General features: G+C 43.2%; 1 protein-coding gene across 1 annotated transcript in view; it reads left to right on the top strand.

The window, feature by feature from the left end:
• Positions 1 to 20,311, top strand: part of CDHR3 (cadherin related family member 3) — a 29,941-nt gene extending 9,630 nt beyond the window's left edge. The window contains exons 5-19 of the mRNA XM_026046367.1: positions 406 to 500; positions 614 to 718; positions 2,990 to 3,141; positions 3,876 to 4,059; positions 4,888 to 5,053; positions 6,546 to 6,645; positions 6,788 to 6,886; positions 8,013 to 8,239; positions 9,905 to 10,076; positions 10,454 to 10,698; positions 13,247 to 13,407; positions 14,860 to 14,873; positions 16,637 to 16,668; positions 17,315 to 17,363; positions 20,022 to 20,311. Coding sequence (XP_025902152.1) covers positions 406 to 500; positions 614 to 718; positions 2,990 to 3,141; positions 3,876 to 4,059; positions 4,888 to 5,053; positions 6,546 to 6,645; positions 6,788 to 6,886; positions 8,013 to 8,239; positions 9,905 to 10,076; positions 10,454 to 10,698; positions 13,247 to 13,407; positions 14,860 to 14,873; positions 16,637 to 16,668; positions 17,315 to 17,363; positions 20,022 to 20,311 — 2,091 coding nt within the window. The remainder of the gene's footprint in view (positions 1 to 405; positions 501 to 613; positions 719 to 2,989; positions 3,142 to 3,875; positions 4,060 to 4,887; positions 5,054 to 6,545; positions 6,646 to 6,787; positions 6,887 to 8,012; positions 8,240 to 9,904; positions 10,077 to 10,453; positions 10,699 to 13,246; positions 13,408 to 14,859; positions 14,874 to 16,636; positions 16,669 to 17,314; positions 17,364 to 20,021) is intronic.
• Positions 20,312 to 21,395: the final 1,084 nt, after the last annotated feature.

Genomic DNA, 21,395 nt, shown 5'->3' with positions numbered 1-21,395 from the left:
GCAGTTTTGTGTCTTCTGTGTTGCAATGACCATTCTTTCAGATGAGACACTAGGGAAATTGCTTACAAGACAAATGAATTTCTGCTTTTTGGCAATCGTAGACCAAACTGTGACCATCAGTTAAAAAAATGTGTTCATTGATCTGAAAATACTCTAGATAGGAAGAAGAAAATTCTGGGAAATGATAACTTTGTTTGCAGAAAGGCCAAAAGAGGCTGTACATGGAGGCTGTACAAGAGGAGCCATAGGGCAAAACTTCTCTTTGCAGAGGGCATTTGCTCTGTCTGCAACGTGTTGTTACAAATCCTGTGCTATAATTTGGCCCATTCTTCAAGGCAAGCAATGAATGGAGAGATATTTAAACAAAGAGACACAAATATTAATTTGCAGTTCTCTTAATTTCAGTATTCACTGGCCCCTGCATCTGTGCCATTCTCAGTCTTTGAAAGTGGAGCCATTTTTTCTGAAAGAGAATTTGATTATGAGAAAGATCCACATAGGTGAGAATTCGCTTTATGCATTGGTCTTTCTGCGTGCTCACTATAGGCAGAGGAGAATTTGGATATGTAGGTTGATCTTGTGTGATTCTTGTTTTGTCTTTTTTATTTATCAGTTACTTTTTAAACATAACTGTGACAGATCCGGAGGGACTCCGCTCTACCAAAACCTTGAATATAAATATCCTTAACACCAATGATGAAAGACCTTACTTTATCACGTGAGTGAAAAACTTCCATTTTATTCCAAATATAGATGTTTTCCCAGCTTTACAGCTTTGGCACTAGTGTCAGTGTGTGATGGAGGGGTAAGCTAATATAAAAACATCGTACTACAGGAAACAGTATTTTCATTTTGTTATGATTCTTAGTGTCCTCTTGGAAGGTTTTGCCCTCATTTCATTTCCTTATTCTCATTTTTTATAGGAGCAGTTGTTAGTTTTCCAGTGTGAACCCTCATGCAAAGAAAAGCCAATCAAGTTTATTGCACTTGTTAGTGGTTAGGTAGGTTAAAGCTGTGCAAAAACTTTTGGACAAGTTCAGACAAAGAGATGAATTTTACTCTCTGTGAATACAATCATACAGATTTTGCCCTTCATGCATATGTGCATTTCACCATAATGAAGCTTATTCATGCAGAAGTGTCTAGACATAAAAAGGTCCCACTTTTGATCTGGCTTTTCCTCCTCTTCCCAGACACTTAGACTTGTAAACAATCCCAGTCATCTCTGAAACATTCCCACCTCTCAGTGTCATAAGCAGGAAATGGTTGTGCCAGAATACACACATCAGAAATAGCTGCTGGAGATTAATGGACTTTTAGCGGGAACCAGGGATACAACTGAAAACTCACAGAATGGGAAATAGGCCTATGCCAGCACCCAGGCCATTTTGCATGGGAAAGCGCCCCAGAAATATTAGAAACAGAGATTTTGGGKTTTTTTTTATCTACTTAATACTTGAACTTCATGGATGAAATAACCAGTAAGGAAAGGTTAGTAACTTGCTCCTTTTTACTGTACTGATACAAGCAGGAGGAATCCACACCCTGGTGCCAACATTTCCACATTACCTTCTAGAGTGATTATTTCCTCCAAATGTTGCCATTTCTGYTTGTTTCTCCTTACATCTGGAATGCTAAAGAAGCTCTTAAATATTCATCTCCTTGCTCAAGTCAGTGAAAGCTGCTGTGACTTCAGCATCTATAACATCTAAGGTGTAAGACTCAGTTCTTATGTGGCACAAATAAAGCCTGRTATTTGTTTAAATTTTCTCCCTTGTGGGAGTCAGGATTTCTACTGACACTACAGACCTGAAAGGAAAGCTCAAACGGTTTGTTAAGAGCTTGAGGTTTAATTATACTTAGGCTGTCCTCACTGTGTGCATATATACCCTCTCCCCTGCTAAAATGTACGCTGCACGCTGTGACTGTGCAACTTGTGACACCAGTAATTAGTGCTGCGATGGGAGTGGGGGAAACCTGACAAGTTAGCAGCCCTTCTGTGTTTTCTCCTGATCAAAGCTTTCAATACTGAAGTTTTAAGGGGTCTTTTTAATTGTTCCCATAGTGTATGCACACGCATCTGGTTTTGGTGTTCACAGCACTGCACTGACATTCAGCTTTTTGAAAGCCTGGCTGTAAAATGAATGGAAAGCTTTTGGCCCGTGGAAAACAAAGAAGTCAAGAAGAATACGTGCTTCCTTCCTCATTACACTGCAGTGTCCAGAGGAGCTGCTTGAACCACCCCAGGCTGCAGATAAATTGACAATGGGACWTGGTCCAGGCAGGGCTGTGTGGGAAGTGGTCCGATCTCCTGTGCAGCTAAGGGATRTGCTTGAAAATGTCCCCTATCTTTGTAAGAGATGCAGTGGGAACAGGACAAACTGCTGGGAGTCCTGATCCTACAGGCAGGTCAGCTTGGGCTGTCCCTCCCCTGGATCTGCCCATCAGAGGTGTCCACCCATATGGCCCTGCACTCGGAGACACGGGGAATTTTGGGGTGGTGTATTATATCATGCGGATATATTTGTACATATACCTAAAACCACCACACCGTTCATTCAGAAACAAAAATCACATTACAGCCTCTGATTTTTTTGGGTTTGTTTTGTTTTCCTCCTACGAAATGACAGGATTAAAAGAAGTGGCTTTGCAAGCCTGTGACCCAGTAGGGAGATGGACTTCATGTCCAAACACTTACCACCCGCTTCCACCTTCAGCTTCCATGATTCAGTGAATGTCAAGTCCCTTTTACTATTAAAAGGCTACAGGGAAAGGGAAGGACACTTACTTGGGTGTCTGTAATGCTTCGTGACCACATCCAGCTGGCAGAACCAGTGACTTGGGTATTTACCCTGGGAGGTGACTGGCTTTGGAGCCGTCTCTGGCCCAGCATGGCCATGACTCTGCTGCTACAAGTCARCTCTGCCTCGGCCCAGCTGCCCTCGCAAACACCCCCGTGCCTTTTGCTGAATTTGCTTTTCTTTTGCAGAAAACAAAGAATCTACAAGATCCCAGAGGAGCAAAGCCCGGGCACTACTGTTGCCAATATAACAGCTAAGGATCCTGATGATGAGGAAGACTTTCCCAGCAGGCTTTTTTACAGTATCCAGTCCTCTGAAAAGTACTTCTCCATAAATCCGTGTAAGACAAACAGAAATGTGCCTTCTGACACCTTACAAACAAACATTCCAGGATTGGAAAGAAACCCTTTTGGCAGAGTTTTAAGCAGGCTTACCTTTTATTTATTTATTTATTTTTCTGTGACCACCTTTAGAGAGAAAATGTTCAGTCTGTAGCTTCTTAGAGAAAACTTCTTGCGTCAGCTCACTAGGATTCAGCAAGACACCCTGAAGAGGGTAGAGCAAAGGTGATTTACTCATAAATATTGAGTTATTTCTGGAAGACAGCAGTCCTGTCGGCAGACGTAAGATCACCTTTGTTCTTTTTAATCTCCRAGGATTGTGGAGACCATTCTGGGTTGCTCTCGCAACAGCTGCAGTTAGACCACAGGACTCTCCCGTTGTCTCYCTCCTGCCTGGATAAGCACATGTGGCTCTCAGGGGTTCAGAGAGGTGAGGCAGGGAAATCTGTGACACGGGGATGTCCTCTGTGCAGGCAGGCATCTCCCTTGCCTTCTGAGGGCAACTCCTGCCCCTCTTGCACACAAAATGCGCAGGGAAGATGCCCCTATGGAGCAAGGCTGAGCTGGGATGAGTATGCCATGACTGTTTCCCAAAAATGCTCTTATGTTAGGGCTGCTTAGCACCAGATCTGGTGGGTGTAGGGCAGATATAAGTGGTTTCCAAGCCCTCTGCTGAGGTCCCCAAGGATCCTGCAGACTATGAACATCTGAGCTATGGTTCCTCTCTGCCTAGCGAGTGGTGTGGTGCAGGTGGCCAGGAGGATCAACCGAGAAGCTCTGCCACTGCACCCCAATATCTCGGTGGTCGTGCGTGTGGAGGACAGCCCCAGCGGAGGGCAGGCCAGTGAGATGGAGATCACGATCATGATCGAAGATATCAACGACAACGCACCGGAATGCAGTCCTTCCACCTTCAGGTACCACCTTTGAGCAGCCTCAGATACCCTATGCAGTGCCCAGCCCAGAGCACATGGGGCAGGTCTCCAGTTCAAAGGGACATTCCTCACAAACCTTCAAGGCTTAGTGCTCACTCTAAGTGTCTTAGGGCACAAAATTCAAATCTCTGTCTCGTGTGCACTGGAAATTTGGGCTGAAAATACTTGTATATTGTTAGGTATTTTATCTTTCTCTTCAGGTACCAAATCCCTTAATATATCAGAGCCATGGGTTGTGTAGAATTACTTATCTGACCCATATGGCACAAGGCTCCTTCTTTCTCACTTTATGCTAAGCAGTGGGGAATTGCTCCATGCAAAATGCTTGCCAGGGAGTTCTGGGGCTGGATTTTAAATTCCCTGAACTTTCTTTCTAAATCTCTTCCTGATTATTTGTGTGTTTCTTATCTAGTGCATTCTGTAAGGTCTTCAGAGCCCAGATATCCTCCTGTTTTCTCTGTGCATGATAACTTACCCATGGGCTTTGCTATGGCTGTGCATGCTCCAGGATGCTTGAGATGATCAATTAGTTTTTATTAGAAGTTGTATGGCAGGAAGATGTGCCGTTATCCCCATTTAAAAGGTGAAGTGTGAGGGCACAGAAAGACAAATGTCAAAATTGTCCTGTTTGAAACATTCAGGGAATCACTCAGATTTCGGGGGTGTTTTTGATAGTTTGATGGTCCTGCAGGTGAGAAACCAGAGTCTCAAGCCAAGACCTGTATCATAGCATTTTAGCATGTAATGTATAAAGAGCTTAAGAAGAGAAATGTAAAGAACTCTGATGGGAAATATGTTTCTTTTAAACAGGGAAGAAATAAATGAAAATACTACTGCTGGGACACTTCTTCTGGATCTCAGAAATTTCTGTAAAGATATAGATGTTGATCCACCAAACAATCTATTTAATTTCACTGGACTATCTGGTTTGGGAAGCAATAAATTCGCTCTGGATTCCATGTCTGGGAGACTTGTGGTCAGTCATTTATAGCTCTGTGTTRGATAGATAGTCTCATATCAGGAGATAATTTCTGAAAAGTTATTAAGGGCTTTTCTTATTTTGAATACATTATATGTTCAATAAAAAAGTAGTGTAATTCATGGTGTGATGTGGAAAATGATGGCTTTGACTAGGTGAGAGCTACATACCTTTTGACAGGCTGTTTTGTACAGTTATTGGAGAATTTGGTGAAGAGAGCTTTTTTCCTGCAATTTTTAATCTAACTGCTAGATATGGCCAAAAAATCCTTTTTTTAGGGAGTGTGAAGCACCAACGTTTTTGCAGATAAGCAGAGAAAACTGGTGCCATTTCACACTTTTATTCAGGCAGACCACTGAAGATACACGCTATTCAGCATGAAGAACTAAAACACTTGAGAAACCTCAGACTGAGTAATTACTTTCTAAATTGATTGACCATAAATGTAAAAGCTTAGATTGGTCAACTTTAGATTGGCCTTAGATTGACTTAGATTGGTCAACTTTCATAAAATCAGAGTAGGATTTGCATCTGTGCGATTTTGTGTGTCAAAATTTGGGTTTTATGTTGAGAGCTGCTATCATATGTGCAACGGTCAGAGCTCCCACCACTTGTTGGCCATGTGCAATGGTGGGTGTTTCGTTGATTTACCCAAAACAGTGGTCAAATAAAGAAAGCAGGGTGCACATTACACACACTAGCGAGTACACAGGCAGTCCATCTAAAAAAGGAGAGTGCTGCAGGACGGGTAAAATGATTTTGGAKATCTTTAATTTTTGATCTGAGGTCTTTCTAGTCAATGACTACCATTCTTAGCTTCCTCTACCAACCTAAAAAGCACTTTTGTGGCTGCACAGAGTGTTATTTTCCTTGCTGTGTCTGTATAACGCAGTGTCATATCCCTCCTGGACTTCTCCTGTAGAGTATAAGCTGTGGCTGCACATGCTTTAGTCCCGGAAACCAGCATTTATAGGYCTCCTCCAGAGAATCCAAGGAATTAGGGTTTAAATATTTGTGAGAGCCACTGTTCAGTAACAGTTTTTTCCTGGATAAACATTGTGGCTGAACCTGACACCTTTGAGGCAGGTCTGCAGGCCTGATGTCAAGGAGCAGCTCCTACTATTTAGCAAGAGCAGATTCTTGTTGAGTCAACATAGGGCTCAGAAACAGCCCATTTATTGCAAACACTTTGAATTCACCAGGTAAAAGGCCCAGACCTTTTGCTCCAGGCAGTCCAACTTCCTGCACTTCGGGGAACAGGTATTTCCTTGGCAGAGGGAGTTGGTCTTGAATTGCCAAGAGACAGCGAAGAGTGAACATGATATTCAATATCCTGTGATTGATTGATAGCCTATATAACCCCTATATGGCAATTCTATACCCTAAAGGAGATCCCACTCACAGAACATTGAAAAAAACCAATCAGCACCATGTGTATTGTGATTTATGTAAGGAAGTATAAATACAACTGTGTTTCTTTTTAATTTAGATGACGGAAAGTATTGATTTAGAAAACCCAACTAATCTAGGAGCTGAAGTATTTTCTTTGACTGTCAGGGTACAAGATATTGCCTGGCCTAACTACTCAAGCAAGTATCCCCTTTACACTTCTGATATTTTCCTGTGCTGCAATAGCACGGAGAGAGAAGGATGACATATGCATTTTGAATATATGCATGAGAAAATTTCACAGTCACATAATTCTGATTTAATCCTCTGTTATATTTCTAGATATCATCTACATTTACATCAGGATAAAGCCAGTGAATGAATATTTTCCAGTCTTCAGTGGTTTACCGTATGAATTTAATGTTTCAGAAATTACTAAAGGTACAGTAAGTAGCAGCTACATGATAGAAATAATGATGTCGTGTTGGTAAATATATTTTTGCTTCAAATATATTTTTATTTAATTAGAAGAGAAGAATAGCTCAAAATCCCAATTTGATTGGGGTTACAGTGTAGAACCACATTGTACCTCTGAATAGACAAGACTCTCAGCAACTGCAGTGATAAGCTGGGACACACACAAATCCAGCAAGTTGCACAAGAAACCTGTGACAGAGCCAGGAATCAAACTCAGATTTCTTTCTGCTTTTCAGACCATCTTTTTACCTTTGATAAATCTATCAAATCTTTTTGAAAGAATTGCAGTGATGCAAAGAAGCCACCATAGATGGTGGTGCAGATGAGAGAAGACCCCTTAGCTGGGACCCTTCCTGTCCCTCAGTGAGTCCCACATCTCAGGACTTGACAGGGTGATGTGGTGGCTTCTCTGCTTCTCAGTGAGAGCTGAGTGCCCCGTGGAGCTGCCAGCCTGCTCTGCACTGCTTGGTGCTCGGAGGAACTTGGCTCCTCCTCATCATCCTCCTCAGTTTCATCATCTTGTTGTGGCCTCTCCCTCATACAAACTGTCACTCCTCTGCATGCACTGACATATTCTGAAAATCTGGATGGAATGAGGGTTCRATCAGTGCCTGCAGCACAGTCCCAGTGCACAGCACTGTCCGTTGTCGCTTGCTTTGCAAATGCTCCCTACGAAGGCACTTCAAGCTGCCGTCTAAGCACCTTGGAAAGAAGAGAGGCAGCTGAATTGCAAGGTGGACAAATGAAAGCACCTTGTTCCTCCCACCCCAGCCAGCACTGGGTGGTAATTAGCGCATGTCAGTGCAGGGCTCCAGGGGTGGTCCTCACTGTCAAAGCTCTTCTGTTGTGGTTCTCTACAGCCTCCCCACATTTTGGTATTTATTGCTGACTGGCAAGTCTATACATGGGAGARCTGTAACACAGCATGATAACCTAGTATTTCTCACACTTTTGCTTTACATTTTTTTGGTGGGAAACACTGAAACAAATGCTTAGTTTCAGGTTCATCAAGCTTTGGTATGAAGAAGTACTCTGTGCTTCCTTTTCCAAGTTTAAAATGTTAATGAAATATGGATTTCATTCCTTTCAGCTGGATCCAGCATTGGAAAAGTGAATGCGAGAGACAAAGACTGGCCACCCAGTGTCATCACTTATTCCATTGTAGCTGGAGGGGGCACCAGGGATTACACAAATATATTCTGGATCAACCCAACTGAAGGAGATGTGAAGATCTTAGCCAGATTAGACTATGAAACCACTCAAAGATTCCTTCTCGTAGTACAGGCCTCAGACCAAGAGAAAACTGCAACAGTATCTGTGAGTAAACCCACTTTACTTCTCCTCTCTTATCTACATTTTTCTCTCTTCCAGACAAGAACAGTAAGACACTGGGTAAACCACTTTGGTGTGTATAAGGCAAGTTCATCCCTGCACTGGGCTGTGTATTATTCAGATGAAAGATGTGGTGTTCATTCAGTCTTGATTTATTTCTAACTAAAGGATTTTATTTTTTAACTCTGTGTTTTTATTATCTTTTTTAGCCTGGACAGTAAAATTTTGTGTGTTTGTGTGTCCTAGACAACTTAAGGTATTCTCTAGGCTACACATATGCCAGAAAATAGAGTAAGGACAGGATCTTGAGGACAAGGAGCACATTCTAATTACACCTATGCTTAGTGCCAAGTTTTTTTCTGGACTTCAGATGGTGCTCCTGTGGCTATTAAGCATCCTTTTGATTTTGTGCGTCCATTTCCACAGGAGAGTAACTGCACTAATGTTAAGACCGTGCTGCAGCCCAGCAGAAAGGTGTTTTCACAATGTGAGACAGAGGGAACATGCTCTGTACTTGAAGTACAGCCCGAGGACTCTGTGGTTTGTCAGAATGAACTATGAGGGGGATTCATATATCCCCAAGACTGAGACAGCCTTGTCCATGGTCTCTACTAGGAGTGGACCATGACATCCACTTTTGTCCCAAACACTGCACTGTGGCACTAGACAAGTGCATGCTAGGGACCATGGTATCACTAAACTCTGTGGCAGTGCTCAAGCTCCCTAGAGCTCTTCTGTTTAGAAGAATAGATGTAGGTGGTGTATCCACAAAGGCGATTGCAGTCATTCCTTCTGAAGAATCCCAGGCTGCTTCTCCCATTTTAGTGGCTCACATCTCTTCTGTGTGCACTGCTTCACACTTGATTTTTGCCAAATCCCATCTTTTGCATGAGATACAGGAGCTAGGCTTACTTTTTTTGCTCCAGACAACTACCATCCACCAAGAAGCTAGGAGAGAAATACTTTATCTCCTTATCTCCTGTAATGTTTCAAGGTGGTGATTAAGGAAAATGTAACATCAAGAACTCATAAGGATAATGAGTTTATCTATTTATATATTAAAGATCAACAAGGATTAGAGGAGAACTTAGGAGAGGGAAGCCTCCTTGTCCCAGGTAGCTAACACTAGCTGGCATGAAGCACAAGTGACTCCAACCAGTGGCCTTGCAGAAGGCCATTAACAGCATTTCTGTCTCACTGGGAAGGGTCAATCTACAGGTAGTGTTCCTTCCTTCCATGAATAATGTTTTTAATTATTATTAAWTGTGCTAAGAAGCCTAACTAATGACTGTGAAGCAATTTGAGGCCATTGAAAAGAAGCTTAATGAAATACATTCTACTATTATTTCTCCTGCTTGCTGTGACACACCTCAGGTAATTCAAATCATCAGACAAATCAGAAGATCTTTGGTCTTATGACATGATTGAGGTTAAGGAACCTGTTCCCAAAGGAGTGCTGGTGCCAATATGAAAATAAAGTCAAACAATCATCAACATTTTCTGTTAAAAAAAAAAGGCAGATTGGAAGGGAATTTTATTGCTCTTTAACAGCTGTTTGTCAGAAGAATGAAAAGGGCAAAGGCAAAGAGCCAATAGAAGGCAATTCGGTTCAGAATTGTCCTTCAGCTGGTTGCTGTTCTTTTCTTTCAGGTAACTGTCAATGTTTTGGAAGTAAATGATGAAGAAYCAGTTTGTTCACCCAATTTCTACTCATTTCAAATCCCAGTTAGCTTGGCTGTTGGGACTAATGTTAATGGCTTCAGGATTGTATGTCAAGATCGCGATTCTCATCCCAGGTCTTTCCGATACTTCATTAATGAAGGTACTGTGTCACAGGGTGCAAGCTTGAAGCACTGCAAAAATTCTTGAATTCTGATGGTTCACTTGTATTTGTAAATAAAAGCCTAGCACAGCTTATGTGCTACTTTTAGTGGAGAACTCCTGATCATCCCCTATTTGCCAGCTCGTACAGGTGACATCAGGGTCTCCAGTTCTGCATTTTTATAACGGTTTAATGACTTTATTTGATATAGTAATCAAGAAGRTCAAGCCATTCTTGTCAATGATACTTCACCACATAGGTGTAAAGTGATCCATAACAAATTGCCAACAGAAAATGATCTTTTTGCTTGTTTCAGGCAATTACTTGTTTTTTTCTTCCTTCTGGTGATGTAATTTATTTTTTTCTACCACTTGCAGGCAACGTGAACAACCATTTCACCTTTTCACCGAGTGCTGGCTCCAACACGTCTCGGTTGATTCTTGCATCTAGGTTTGACTATGACAGTGGTTTTGATACAAGCTGGATTTACAGATTGCGTGTGTATATAACGGATGACAATTTGCTGTCTGCCAGGGCCAAAACTACAGCCTTGGTTAAAACTGGTACAGTTACTTTGAGCATCAGAGTTATCCCAAACCCAACTACTGTCATTACCACTACAGTAAGTTCACTGGATTTCATCTGTTTTTCTTTTGTGAGCTTCTCTCCTTGGGAATAAAGAAAGTGGGTAGACRTATGTAAAAGAAAAACAGAAAAGCTGCTACAGGTCCAGATCTGGGCAGTGCTGAGCCCTGTGCTCTTACACTAAAGCTGTGGTGTATTAATCACTACGTGGTGATTAATATGTTCACTGTTGTGAAGGATTGGTCCTAGATATAGACTTATAATGTATCTTTTTTTTTTTTTTTCAGTTTAGTTTTTAAAACAAAAAGGCAAATACCTGAAGGGCAGACATCTGCCCTTACCACATACTTGGAAAGTTAAAGGTTTGGGAACCTAGTGAGCACAGAGGAAGGGTCAGCCTTGTCTGGAACATTGAAATGACCTCATGCATTTTGCAGGGACTGTTTTTCGCTCTCAGATAGTCACTGCCTGGCTGCCTTGCACATCTACTTGTTTCCTTAGAGTGGGACACAAATTAATCTGCAGCTGCCAAGGTCAAAATAGGCAGCAACAAGAACAAGAGGAAATCCCAGTCACTCGGAAGGGACATTTTTACATCACTGAGGTCACCCTAACATAAAACATTGACCTGGCTGCCAGGAACAGAAGCATCTCTGCACATCCCCAGTGTGTCGCCGAGGTTTAAGATGGGCAACACCACGGATGTGGGACAGGGTCTTTCCCTTGCCACACTGGCTATCTCTTGCCCAAAGCCCCCCTGTTTTCTGCCTGTTGGCATTAGCCTTTTCTTCCTCACATTCAGGAGTGAAAATACAACAATGCTTGTGAAGGGATAAAAGAGCTATTAACTGTAAAACTATCTGATCTGCTAAGGACTACCTGTAACTGAGCCAGAGCCAGGGGATTCTGCACATGGAGTACATGAGAGTTTGAAAGCTTTGTTATGAAAATGCTTAAGTCCAAATTTGCAGACTGATGAATAACCCTGTTATTATCTAATGCTCTGTTGGGAAGGAATAAATGGTTTTCTCACGGCCTTCTCCTCCCCCTACTTGATGTGGGAACAAAAAGTTAAGCTAAAAAAACTTATTCTGTATTTCTTCCCTGTGCTTTACCACAGCCACAGCACAGTCTAGACCTCACACCGCAGCCTTAAATCCGCCTCCCTGGAGATATCAGCCTTCCACTTTCAGACTATTTTCCAGAAGAGCACGTTCATTACAGCTTCTGCTCCTCTCACTACCAGTTATGTGTGTTCAGTGTGTGGCTTGGTGAAACGGATGCTGGAAGGCTGGTAGTACAGGGAAGGATCCCCATCACCAAAAGTCACTCATGAGTCATGGTAACACTAAGATTATTTAGAGTTTCTGTAGTGATTTGATATGCCCAGCATGACTGACTGACAGTAGATCACTCTTCATCCTCAATATTATCTTTTAACAGTTACTGATAGTACAGTATAAGACACAGTGAAAAACAGCCCACCTGCCTTCTGATTTTTTGCTAGAATATACAAGTTAGCTTATAGCCATCACTAGACAGAGAACAAATAGAAACTCTTTCTTTTTTTTCTTTTTCTTTTCTTTTGTATGCAGTATAACTACAAGTGTATTATAGAAAGTAAAATAAAAACTTTGGCAGATGATTGAAGATGCCAGATGAACTGGCGATATAAGACACACTATACCAGGTGTTGACCCAGGTAGAGTAAAGGAGTCATTTCTGGCCTGTTTGAAGCTAGTATCACAATGGGACCCTAATGAATGAGCTGCTAGCTCCAAGTGATGTGCCAGCCCACAGCACTGTCTCCTGGCGAATGGAGAGATGTGGGAGCTCAGGAAGTGTGGAGCTCCCTTCTGGAACAAGCCACAGGGAAAAAAAAAGGATTTTCATTATTTTTACACAATAACCCAATTCCTCAGGGCTCAGCTCCTCTTACGAAGGAAGCTGAACGATTACTGCAGTGGAGATGACCTACTTCCAGTTTTGCCTTAGGTATCTAGAAACCATTAACTCGGTAATGGCAATATTCCCTGAACATCCTTATCCTCAGACAGTGCAGTTGCAGCTTGTGAGGCAACCGGAGGCTTTTAAACACCAATGCTTTGATATAAGAGATTCAAACATGGTCAGAAACCTCCTTTTTGCATCACGGGCGGGCTACATTTCACCTGCCTGCAATTGCCCCAGGAGCCTGGTGGTCCATCTCAGTCCTCCTCTGAGCTGCTGTCTCCCACTATCTTCATGTACCTCCTATCCCGAGCACCCTGGGGGTCACAGAATCACAGAATGTTCAAGGTTGGAAGGGACTTCTAGAGATCATCTAGCCCAACCTTCCCACTCRAGCAGGCACACCTAGAGCATGTGGCACAGGGYGGCATCTAGGTGGGTTTTGAAGACCTCCRGAGAAGGAGACTCCACMACCTCCCTGGGCAGCCTGTTCCACTGCTCTGTCACCCTCACAATGCAGAGGTCATGCAGCCCTGCRAAAATTAAGCCAAGCAAGATGAAGAGYGCTGTCAGTCTCACTGCCTTGTGAGCATGCAGCATGAGGACATTTTTTTTCCCCCGTTTTGCTTTACAAGCCTGGCTTTACTCTTGTGACGAGGAGGGAAAACCTCTACTCGGAGTCGGCGTGGTACGTGCCCTTCGTGCTGACCCTYGGCGGCCTGCTGCTCCTCGGGCTGCTGGCAAGGAGCCTCCGCGCCTGCTGGCCTCGCGCCCGGAACGCCGGCGGCCTCCCCCTGTGAGTCCCCCCGTGCCCGGCTGGGTAGTGCCTGAAAACACCTGGTAGTGACACAGGGAACTCAGGCTCTTGAGAAGTAATGACATCCGGGCTCTGGATGTTTCACAGTGGTGTGTCCTTTGCTGTAATAAATGTACTGGCTACCATGAGATTTGGTGTTAAAGATAGGAAATCAAGGAGAAAATGTCCATGGATTTTTCTTTTCCTTTTTCTCCCCTAATTATCAAGTTTAATTATAAAGTTATTCAAAAGCACTAGCTGGTGGTAATTATGGAATTAATAATTATTACTTATAAAGGCAGCTAAGCCTGTAAAGCCTGGACAGAATCAGTGCCCAACTGTGCTGAGCATAAATACAAACGTACTTGGGTGCTGACTCCAAGGGAACTTCCCATCTCAGTGGTTATCATGTGCATAGAGCTCTTCCTTTTAGCTAAGGATCTCAGAGTCCTTTTCAAGCATTGATGCTAAACCCAAGCTCTTTATTCAGACCAAAACTCTGCAGATTTCTTGGAGTTTTGCCCAAGATCATTGTAAGAGTCCGGCCCATAAAGCTTCGTGGTAGCTCTAATTACTCTTACCTGGCAAAAGCCAAGGAAGCACCTTGGAATAGCTCTGCTTCCTTCTGGGAAGTTGTAGAGATCCCCAAGGACTGGGGTTTCTTTTATGGGGCTTGAGTCAGAGAGCCTAAAAATGACATTTTACTTTACAAAAAGAAGGGTGAACAGAAATTTAAGTGAAGCTATTCTTGGGCCCAAAAAAGAATATTCCATAAGTATCCTCAGGTTGGACTGAAATTCAAAAAGTATAGTACATTTTTAAAGAAAAGAGGTTATATATGACTGTGATTATAATTCAAATAGTGTGTGGAAGAAATTTAGTAATTTGTGATAAAAATGAAAAACGAATCTAGCAGCATATAGCTTGGCTATTGTTATTATTTATTAATGGGGCAACTGATTCATTGGCATTTATGTTCTCCCATTAAAAAGCAATTTTTATATTTTCAGATATATTTTAAATCTTTCCCATATTTTAAAGGGTATTATCTGAGTACAGGAAATCCAACAAATTGACCTTCTTGTTGGATGGAATTAGACACGACTAATGCTTGAAAGTATAATTTTGCAGATTATAGAAATCCATCGTGCTATCATCAATAGGAATTTTTAAAATATCACTTTCTGGAGAAGTGTTAGAGCAACACTCAGGGGTTTTTGCTGTTTGGAGGCAGCATTAAGTGCTGCAGGCATTTGGTGAAAACAAAAGCATAAACCAAACAAATCAAGCAAATCCCCAACCTCAGGGAAGCAGAGCCTTCTTGCCAAGTGAAGRGAAGAAAGCACCAAAGCACAATATTCTTGTCTTGTCAAAAGCCTGATACTTGTCAAGTAAGTCAGATATTCCTTAACTACACTCTTAATCTTTTCTTGTTTGTTTGTTTATTTACAGGATGGATATTCCAGGTTTGTATCGCTTTTTTTTTTTTTTTAATACTTCTCAGTAACACCTTGTTTACTAGTCAAAGTGTGTAAATGCATTTCCAGATAAAAAATTGGGCTTAGTATAAGCGGGCTCCAATTAAATATCCTGACTGATTATGGGAGGTCAGCCTAACTGATTTCCTGGTCCTTTTGGTCTTCAAAACTGTTCAGCAGTTAGGTAAAAAMCAAATTGAGACTATCCTGACATTCTGGCATGGATATATTTTCACACATATGCTACCTGTTAAAAGAAGTAATTCAGTTTCTCAATAGCTGTCTCCAAGACCCGTTTCCTCTCTTAACTCCCTCATCTCTGATCCACTTTATTTTCTCACTCGAGCCCATTACTTTATATACCTGAGGATTTATTTCCTAGTATCACTGTTTTTAAAGGGGTCATAAAACTTAGCAGGGGTATAAGTTACCCCTAAAAAATACAGTGTTTTTAAAGTAGCCTTGCTTAGTTTAGTCCCACAGGCTTCCCTCTAGCAAGCAGAGCTTATGTCTTCTCATTAAGAACTTGCTTTTATGACTCCCTCTACTCAGTATCTCCCAGCTTGGAAAAAACGCAACTGAAAAAATTCAGCAAAATTGGCTGTTCTCTCGGTTGCCCTGTCTGAGACATCTCGGTGTCGGCAACTTTCCACAAAACTGGTGCTTTCTGAAGAACTGGTTCCTCAGTTTTGCGTGGCAAAGGCCAGGGCAGGTTCCCCTTGGCCACTTGGGTTTGTGTCCATCTGCTGCCTTCCCGAGGATCCCACGCCCGGGCAAGGAGCTGGACGGGGCACAGACAGGCTGTTCTCCAGAGGAAGGGCATCAAGCAAGCTGGGTCAACATCAATCAAGCTAGCGACTAGCTGGGTATCATCCACAAATTCATAGCGTTGAGGAGCTCGTGGCACTGCTGTGGTGTCTGTTTGCATGTGGGATGAGTTAATTGTGTGGTAAATTCACACATAATCAAACTGTTCTTCAGCTGGAATTTTACTTCACTAGATTTGCGGCACTTCCCTGTTTTGCCTGCAAATGAATGTTTGACTGCACACGCTTTGCAAGTGCAAACATTCATGGGGGGGGGAAGATCTACATTTCTAGTTCAAACCTCCCCACTGGTGAAGTTTGCTTGCTGGTAGAGGGCCAGTGCAGGGCCTGTGCAACACAGGAGCCCTCAAAATACAGCTCAAAGGGGAGTTTTGCAGTGCAGAGACCTGTGTGGGTTGCCTGGTGCTGGGCAGCAGGGAGAATTTCACCTCTGAAGCAAACTTCATTTGTAACATTTTGGAATGAGAGAATGAGTGATAGGTCAAAAAACAAAACAAAACAAACAAAAAAAAATCCAAAGAATTTTTCACTGAATAAATGTATGGATAAGCTTCCATAAAGACCACATCTGAATTTCTCTGTCCATACTATTTAGAAAGGGAAATTGGTTAAACAAACTATTGCTTTGTTACTTCTTACTGCAGGAATAAGATTTTTCAAGCCTAAATTTGCTTTAGGAAATTTAGGAAATTGGGAAATAAGAACATGGCAAATCTGTGTTCTTAATCTAGACTATTACAAAAGAGTCTGGTTTTCAAAAAGCATTAGGGATCTTTCTTTGAAAGGAAACAAAGCTCATGTGAGATGTCTCAGAAGCTGAGTACCAAACATCTCTCTCTGTTTGGGGAAATCATGGCATTAGTATCTACCATCATGGTCAGAAAACTTTTCTTTTTTTTACAATATGCTTTCTCTTTCCCRTAGAAAAGAAGAAACCTAAGAAAGAAATGATATTGGTAAGTACAGCCATCCTCAAGTCTGAAAAGAAAAGTTTTGTGCACCCTGCCACACAATATGGCTATAGAGCCCTTTGCATGAGGGAGGCAGCCCAGCAGGGAGGAGGACAACTCGCCCCAGCTTCACTGGCACCAGGGCTACCCTGCTGAAATGCCACCGACTTCTGCAGCTACTCCTGAGCCAYGGGAGTGTGAGCAAAATGTGTACCCCGGGGTACCCAAACGGCAGAGAAAAGAGGTTATTTCCTCAGAAATAGGTGTTTGCTCACAGGTACAGAGCATCTCAGGACTCCTTCTCAAAGGCATAAAGGCTGCAAAGTGCTTTCAAATTGACCTTCCCTTCCCCAGGTTCTTTAGCAAGGAGGTTACCAGACCTCTTCAGGGTGGAGATGACCYTTGTGCGGTTGCACACGTGGAGGCGTTTAGCATGTCAGATCTTATTGCTTCACCTTTGAACATCCAGTAGCAACACCCTACACCACAAATAGCTTTTGTTGCCAGTTCTGATTAAACTCAGCCTGCAAGAATGTGATATACAGGTCATACAAATCTGCCTCCATCCAGGTAGGTCAACATTTCCAAGTCACTGCTCCTTCTTGCTTAACTAATTCACAGGATTCATTTCACATATTGTCTCTCTTCACAGCAAATGACAAAGCTGAACACCATCTTTGATGGAGAAGCCAGAGACCCAGGTAATAAAAAGTAATTAACAGTGGATAAGAATATTTGGCCTGAAACAAGCTAGATTCATTGACTTAAATACGGTTCGACATTAGCTTTTCATATTTCAGTGCGGCAGTTTCCAAGGAGAATGGGAGCTATATTTCACAGGTAGTGAAATTCAAGACAGTGCCCTAGTAGTGTTTTTAAGGTAGAATATATTCTTGTCTCCTGAAAGCRTAGATGTAATGGCTATGTTATGTACTGCTCCTCTGACAAACTGTATGGATCTGGTATGGGAGGTTGGAAAGGAGGCTGGGAGTTAAGGAGGAATTTGCTCCAAGCCTGCTGCTCCTGTGCTGTCATGCTATGTAGTTTCATCCTTCCCCTCTCAGGGAAGAAGCCAAGGGATTGTGTAACCACCAATGTACTGGTTTCATCCCCAAAAACTCTCCCTGGGAGCCCAGCAGGGCCGAGGGGGTGAGCTACACTCCTGCTCTCTTGGAGCATCCCTTGCATTCACCTGAGRCTGTGGTGTCCCTTGCTGTAGAGGACAGGAGAAAGCACCTGGATTTGGATGCACTTGGTGGCATCAGCTACCAAGCGTGTCACCCTGGAAAGCAGGAACCTTCCAAGTGGCCTAACTTTGAGTAGTGCTTAACCAGTCAGGCACTTGCGGAGAGAGAAACTAGGGCAGGCCGGGCCCAGCAGGACAGCCCAGGAGGTCCAGAGTGCTGATCTCCTTCCCCGCGGGGCCACTGCGCTCTGAGCAGGGCCCGTGGCACAGAAATGCTTCTGTCAGGGGGGATCCCTCTGACCGCAGCTCCCACGTGAAGCCCACGCTGCAGGGCCCACTCAAGCCTTGGGCCTGCCCTGAGGTGCTGGAGGCCAAGGGTCCCCACATGGGCTGGCAAAATGAGATGTAGTYGCCTAAACCAGGTCCTCAACAATGCGTTCTGAAGATAGGTCTGAAATGGTGGGTCTAAAAACTACACAGAAAAAGGCAGGCTTGTTTCAAGGCTTGAACTCATCTGGCCAAATTTCCACCCATCTGTTGCACTCTGTGTTTCTTATTCACTGGATCTGGGCTGTGGGCCTTGAGCTAATAGGAAACATGAGGCACAGGRACTTGGGTAGGATCTAGGCAAGTGAATAGGAGCTACTGTGCAATTAAGCCTATCCTCAAGGCTGATTGAGGCTGCTTTGGTGCAGGCCTAAGGCCTCTTYTGATTTATAAAGAGAACCCAAAGGGATGGGCTCCAAAGTCCAGGCTTTTTCCCAAATGTAATGGCATTTTAAAGGCTTCTCTGGACCACTTCAAGAGCTGCTTCCCAGCGTTATGGCAGGACAGTGGACAGCTTCTTTCCTTGGCTGACCTGACCACACCAGACTTAGGAATATCTGGGCCTATCCAAACTGTACCCTAGGGCAAGGGCATGTGTGTCAAGCAGGAGAATTAAATTATAASCTATCCTTGTGGTGACAGCAGAGAAATGCATGCTGCCTTCTTCTCCCCTCTCTCCTCTATGGCTCATCCCGAACCCTAGAGCATCAAGGGTTTGTGGTTTGGAGACGAGGTTTAATAACTCCTAGGATGTTATCTATTGAACATGATTAGCAGGGCTGCTCAGGAACTGCTTCCTGATCTGCGCTGCTTTAACAYGCCTGCCTTGAAAGTAGTCATCAAAATAATATGCAAAGAGATCCAGTTTCATCTTTAATTGCTCGTATAGTGTTACTGTGTCAGAAAACATTAATTCTCATACAAACTATGACAGGCAATAACATGTAACCTATGTCTCTTTCCAGGCCTTAATGCTCTTTTGTTTGTCTAATATTAATAATGTTTAATTAGATGAAGTGCCACTACGGCTTCTGATTCTCTGATTGTTTAGCAAGAGGCAGTAATTTATACTCTGAGGCAATCACACCATCTTTTTCCTCCTATTGCTACGTAGTAAAGGAACTGAAGGAAAAGTTACCTGTTTTCAGGGCAGAGGTAGAAATTACTCACAAAATCTGGAGGGCCAGAAATATTTATAATAAGAAAAGGTAGCAATGTATGCTAAACAACTGAAACTTAAGAGGTTTTTGTATATATACATAAATAAACAGAAAATACCCATTATTTCACTGTATTAATGACTTGTCCTTTGAGACAACGTTCACAGCAAGATGTGCGACAAGCACTCAGTGCAAATTGCAAACTGATGCATACAGCTAAAATCTGTGGGCGATTCCAGATCACAGAGCCCCAGGTCACCCTGGGTGACCTGGCGTGGTCCCCAGGACACCTGCAGCGTATGGTGCTGCTGGTGGGTGTTGCTCTGCTGAATAGGTAGCACTGCTTAAAAAAAACAGGTCCACACGTATAGAATGGCCTTTCCTAGCACAGCCAAAGCAGAAGTTTGGGGAGAGCTGGTCATAACAACTAAAGATCGTGGATGAGCCAGTTCTGTACTGATGAATGGTGGCTGCCCTAAGATACTCCTGCAGCTCCTGGGTCCCTCACGCTCACAGGAGGAAATGAGGCTGCTCCTCACAGGGCGACCTTCCCAAACCCACCTGATATTCCAGGTGCTTTGTGTTTCCAGCTTCATCCTCATACTGTGGACAACTATCGCTTCATCATCTGCTAAAGCGGGAATGATTTTAATTGCATGTGGTTTTCTCTTTCTCTTTCTTCCAAGTGACGGGCAAAATGTATGAATTCAATACGCGCTCGGGGGCCCGGAGGTGGAAAGAGACCCAAGAGCCCCTTCAGCTGGTTCCAGTTGTGCAGGTAACATCAAGTGCCACAGCAAAGCACAGCGAAGGGAAAGATAAAGCAGAGTCTACAAGCAAAAAAGAAACCACAGAGAAGAGGAAGGAGCCAACAGCAGAGAGGAAAATAGCTGCCAAGCCCATGAAAGAGCAAGTAGAAACACCAGCCCAGGCTGGGCAGAAATTAAAGAAGCTGAAAGAGGAGCGTGCAAACTAGGGGCTATCCTCACCAAACCAAGATAAATTACCAGCCTCCTCTCCYAGAACAAATGTTGTGTTACTATTAAGCCACTCTTAAAGATGGTGCATGGGACTCTTCAGAGCCTCCCAAGGAGGCAGCAGTTCCTGCTGTAAAGAACCAAAGAACCAACTGGTGCTGACTGATGCTATTTTCTCTGTACGTATCTTAGCTGCAAAACATTAGGTGGCCACTGCTGGATTTGCTGTGTGCAAACAGGACTGGGGAGAAGGGAAGGCATCGTGGCAGTCGGTGCAGTGACCTAGGAGCGGGTGTAAACACAATCCCTCTGCTTCTCCGAGCACAAAGACGCATTCTGGGTGGTGTGGAGGAGTCAACAGCTCCTGGAGAAGTGAGGGAAGTGAAAGGGGGAGAGGAGGAGAAGACAGAAGAAAGCCCTGCCCATGGCTGTCAAACTTTTGGAGAGGCGAAAGGGCTGGGTGGTGTCTGTACAGACACAAATACACACCAGCCAACGGGAGCTGGGAGCAGGGCTCCTCGGAGGAAGAAGGAACAAATGTGAGGTCAACTTGCTTTGCTTTTCCCTTCTGAGTCCATTACTAAACAGCAGAAAGGGGGCAAGGTACAATGGAACTGAGGAGTTTGGTGGTAATAGTCAAAAATATTTTCTTTTCATTCACCATTTTATTTCAGCCTTTGCTCCGCATCCCTTCTTGTTGTAGAGGAGAACATGGCTTGAAAGCAGTTTTGGACTGGAGAACCCCCACAGCTTGTTATGATAGCTCAGCTGTCATGCTAATGTTTGCAGCTTATTTATCTTTTGTAACATGAGCAACATTCAGTATCTTTCCCTTTGGTATTTCCTCTGGGGTATTTGGAGTTTTGCAGAATCAAGTGGAACGCACTCAAAAGAGTAATTACAGTAAACATATGTGGTGAAATCTTTTTTTCCAAGCTTGAGCCTGTATAATGTAAGTAAGTGCTGCCTAAGCACCTGGTGTAAAACAAGCAAAGCCTCCAAGATATCAGAAAATTATTTTAACCTGAAGAAAATTAATATAAATGCTGACAATATTCAAAGATATTGTGGTTTTCTTTGTTT

This window comes from Nothoprocta perdicaria, unplaced genomic scaffold (genome assembly GCF_003342845.1).
Source record: "Nothoprocta perdicaria isolate Ctin4 unplaced genomic scaffold, notPer1 scaffold_44, whole genome shotgun sequence".
Taxonomy (NCBI): domain Eukaryota; kingdom Metazoa; phylum Chordata; class Aves; order Tinamiformes; family Tinamidae; genus Nothoprocta; species Nothoprocta perdicaria.
Note: the sequence above shows the minus strand (reverse complement) of the source record. Positions and strands in the feature narration are given on the sequence as shown.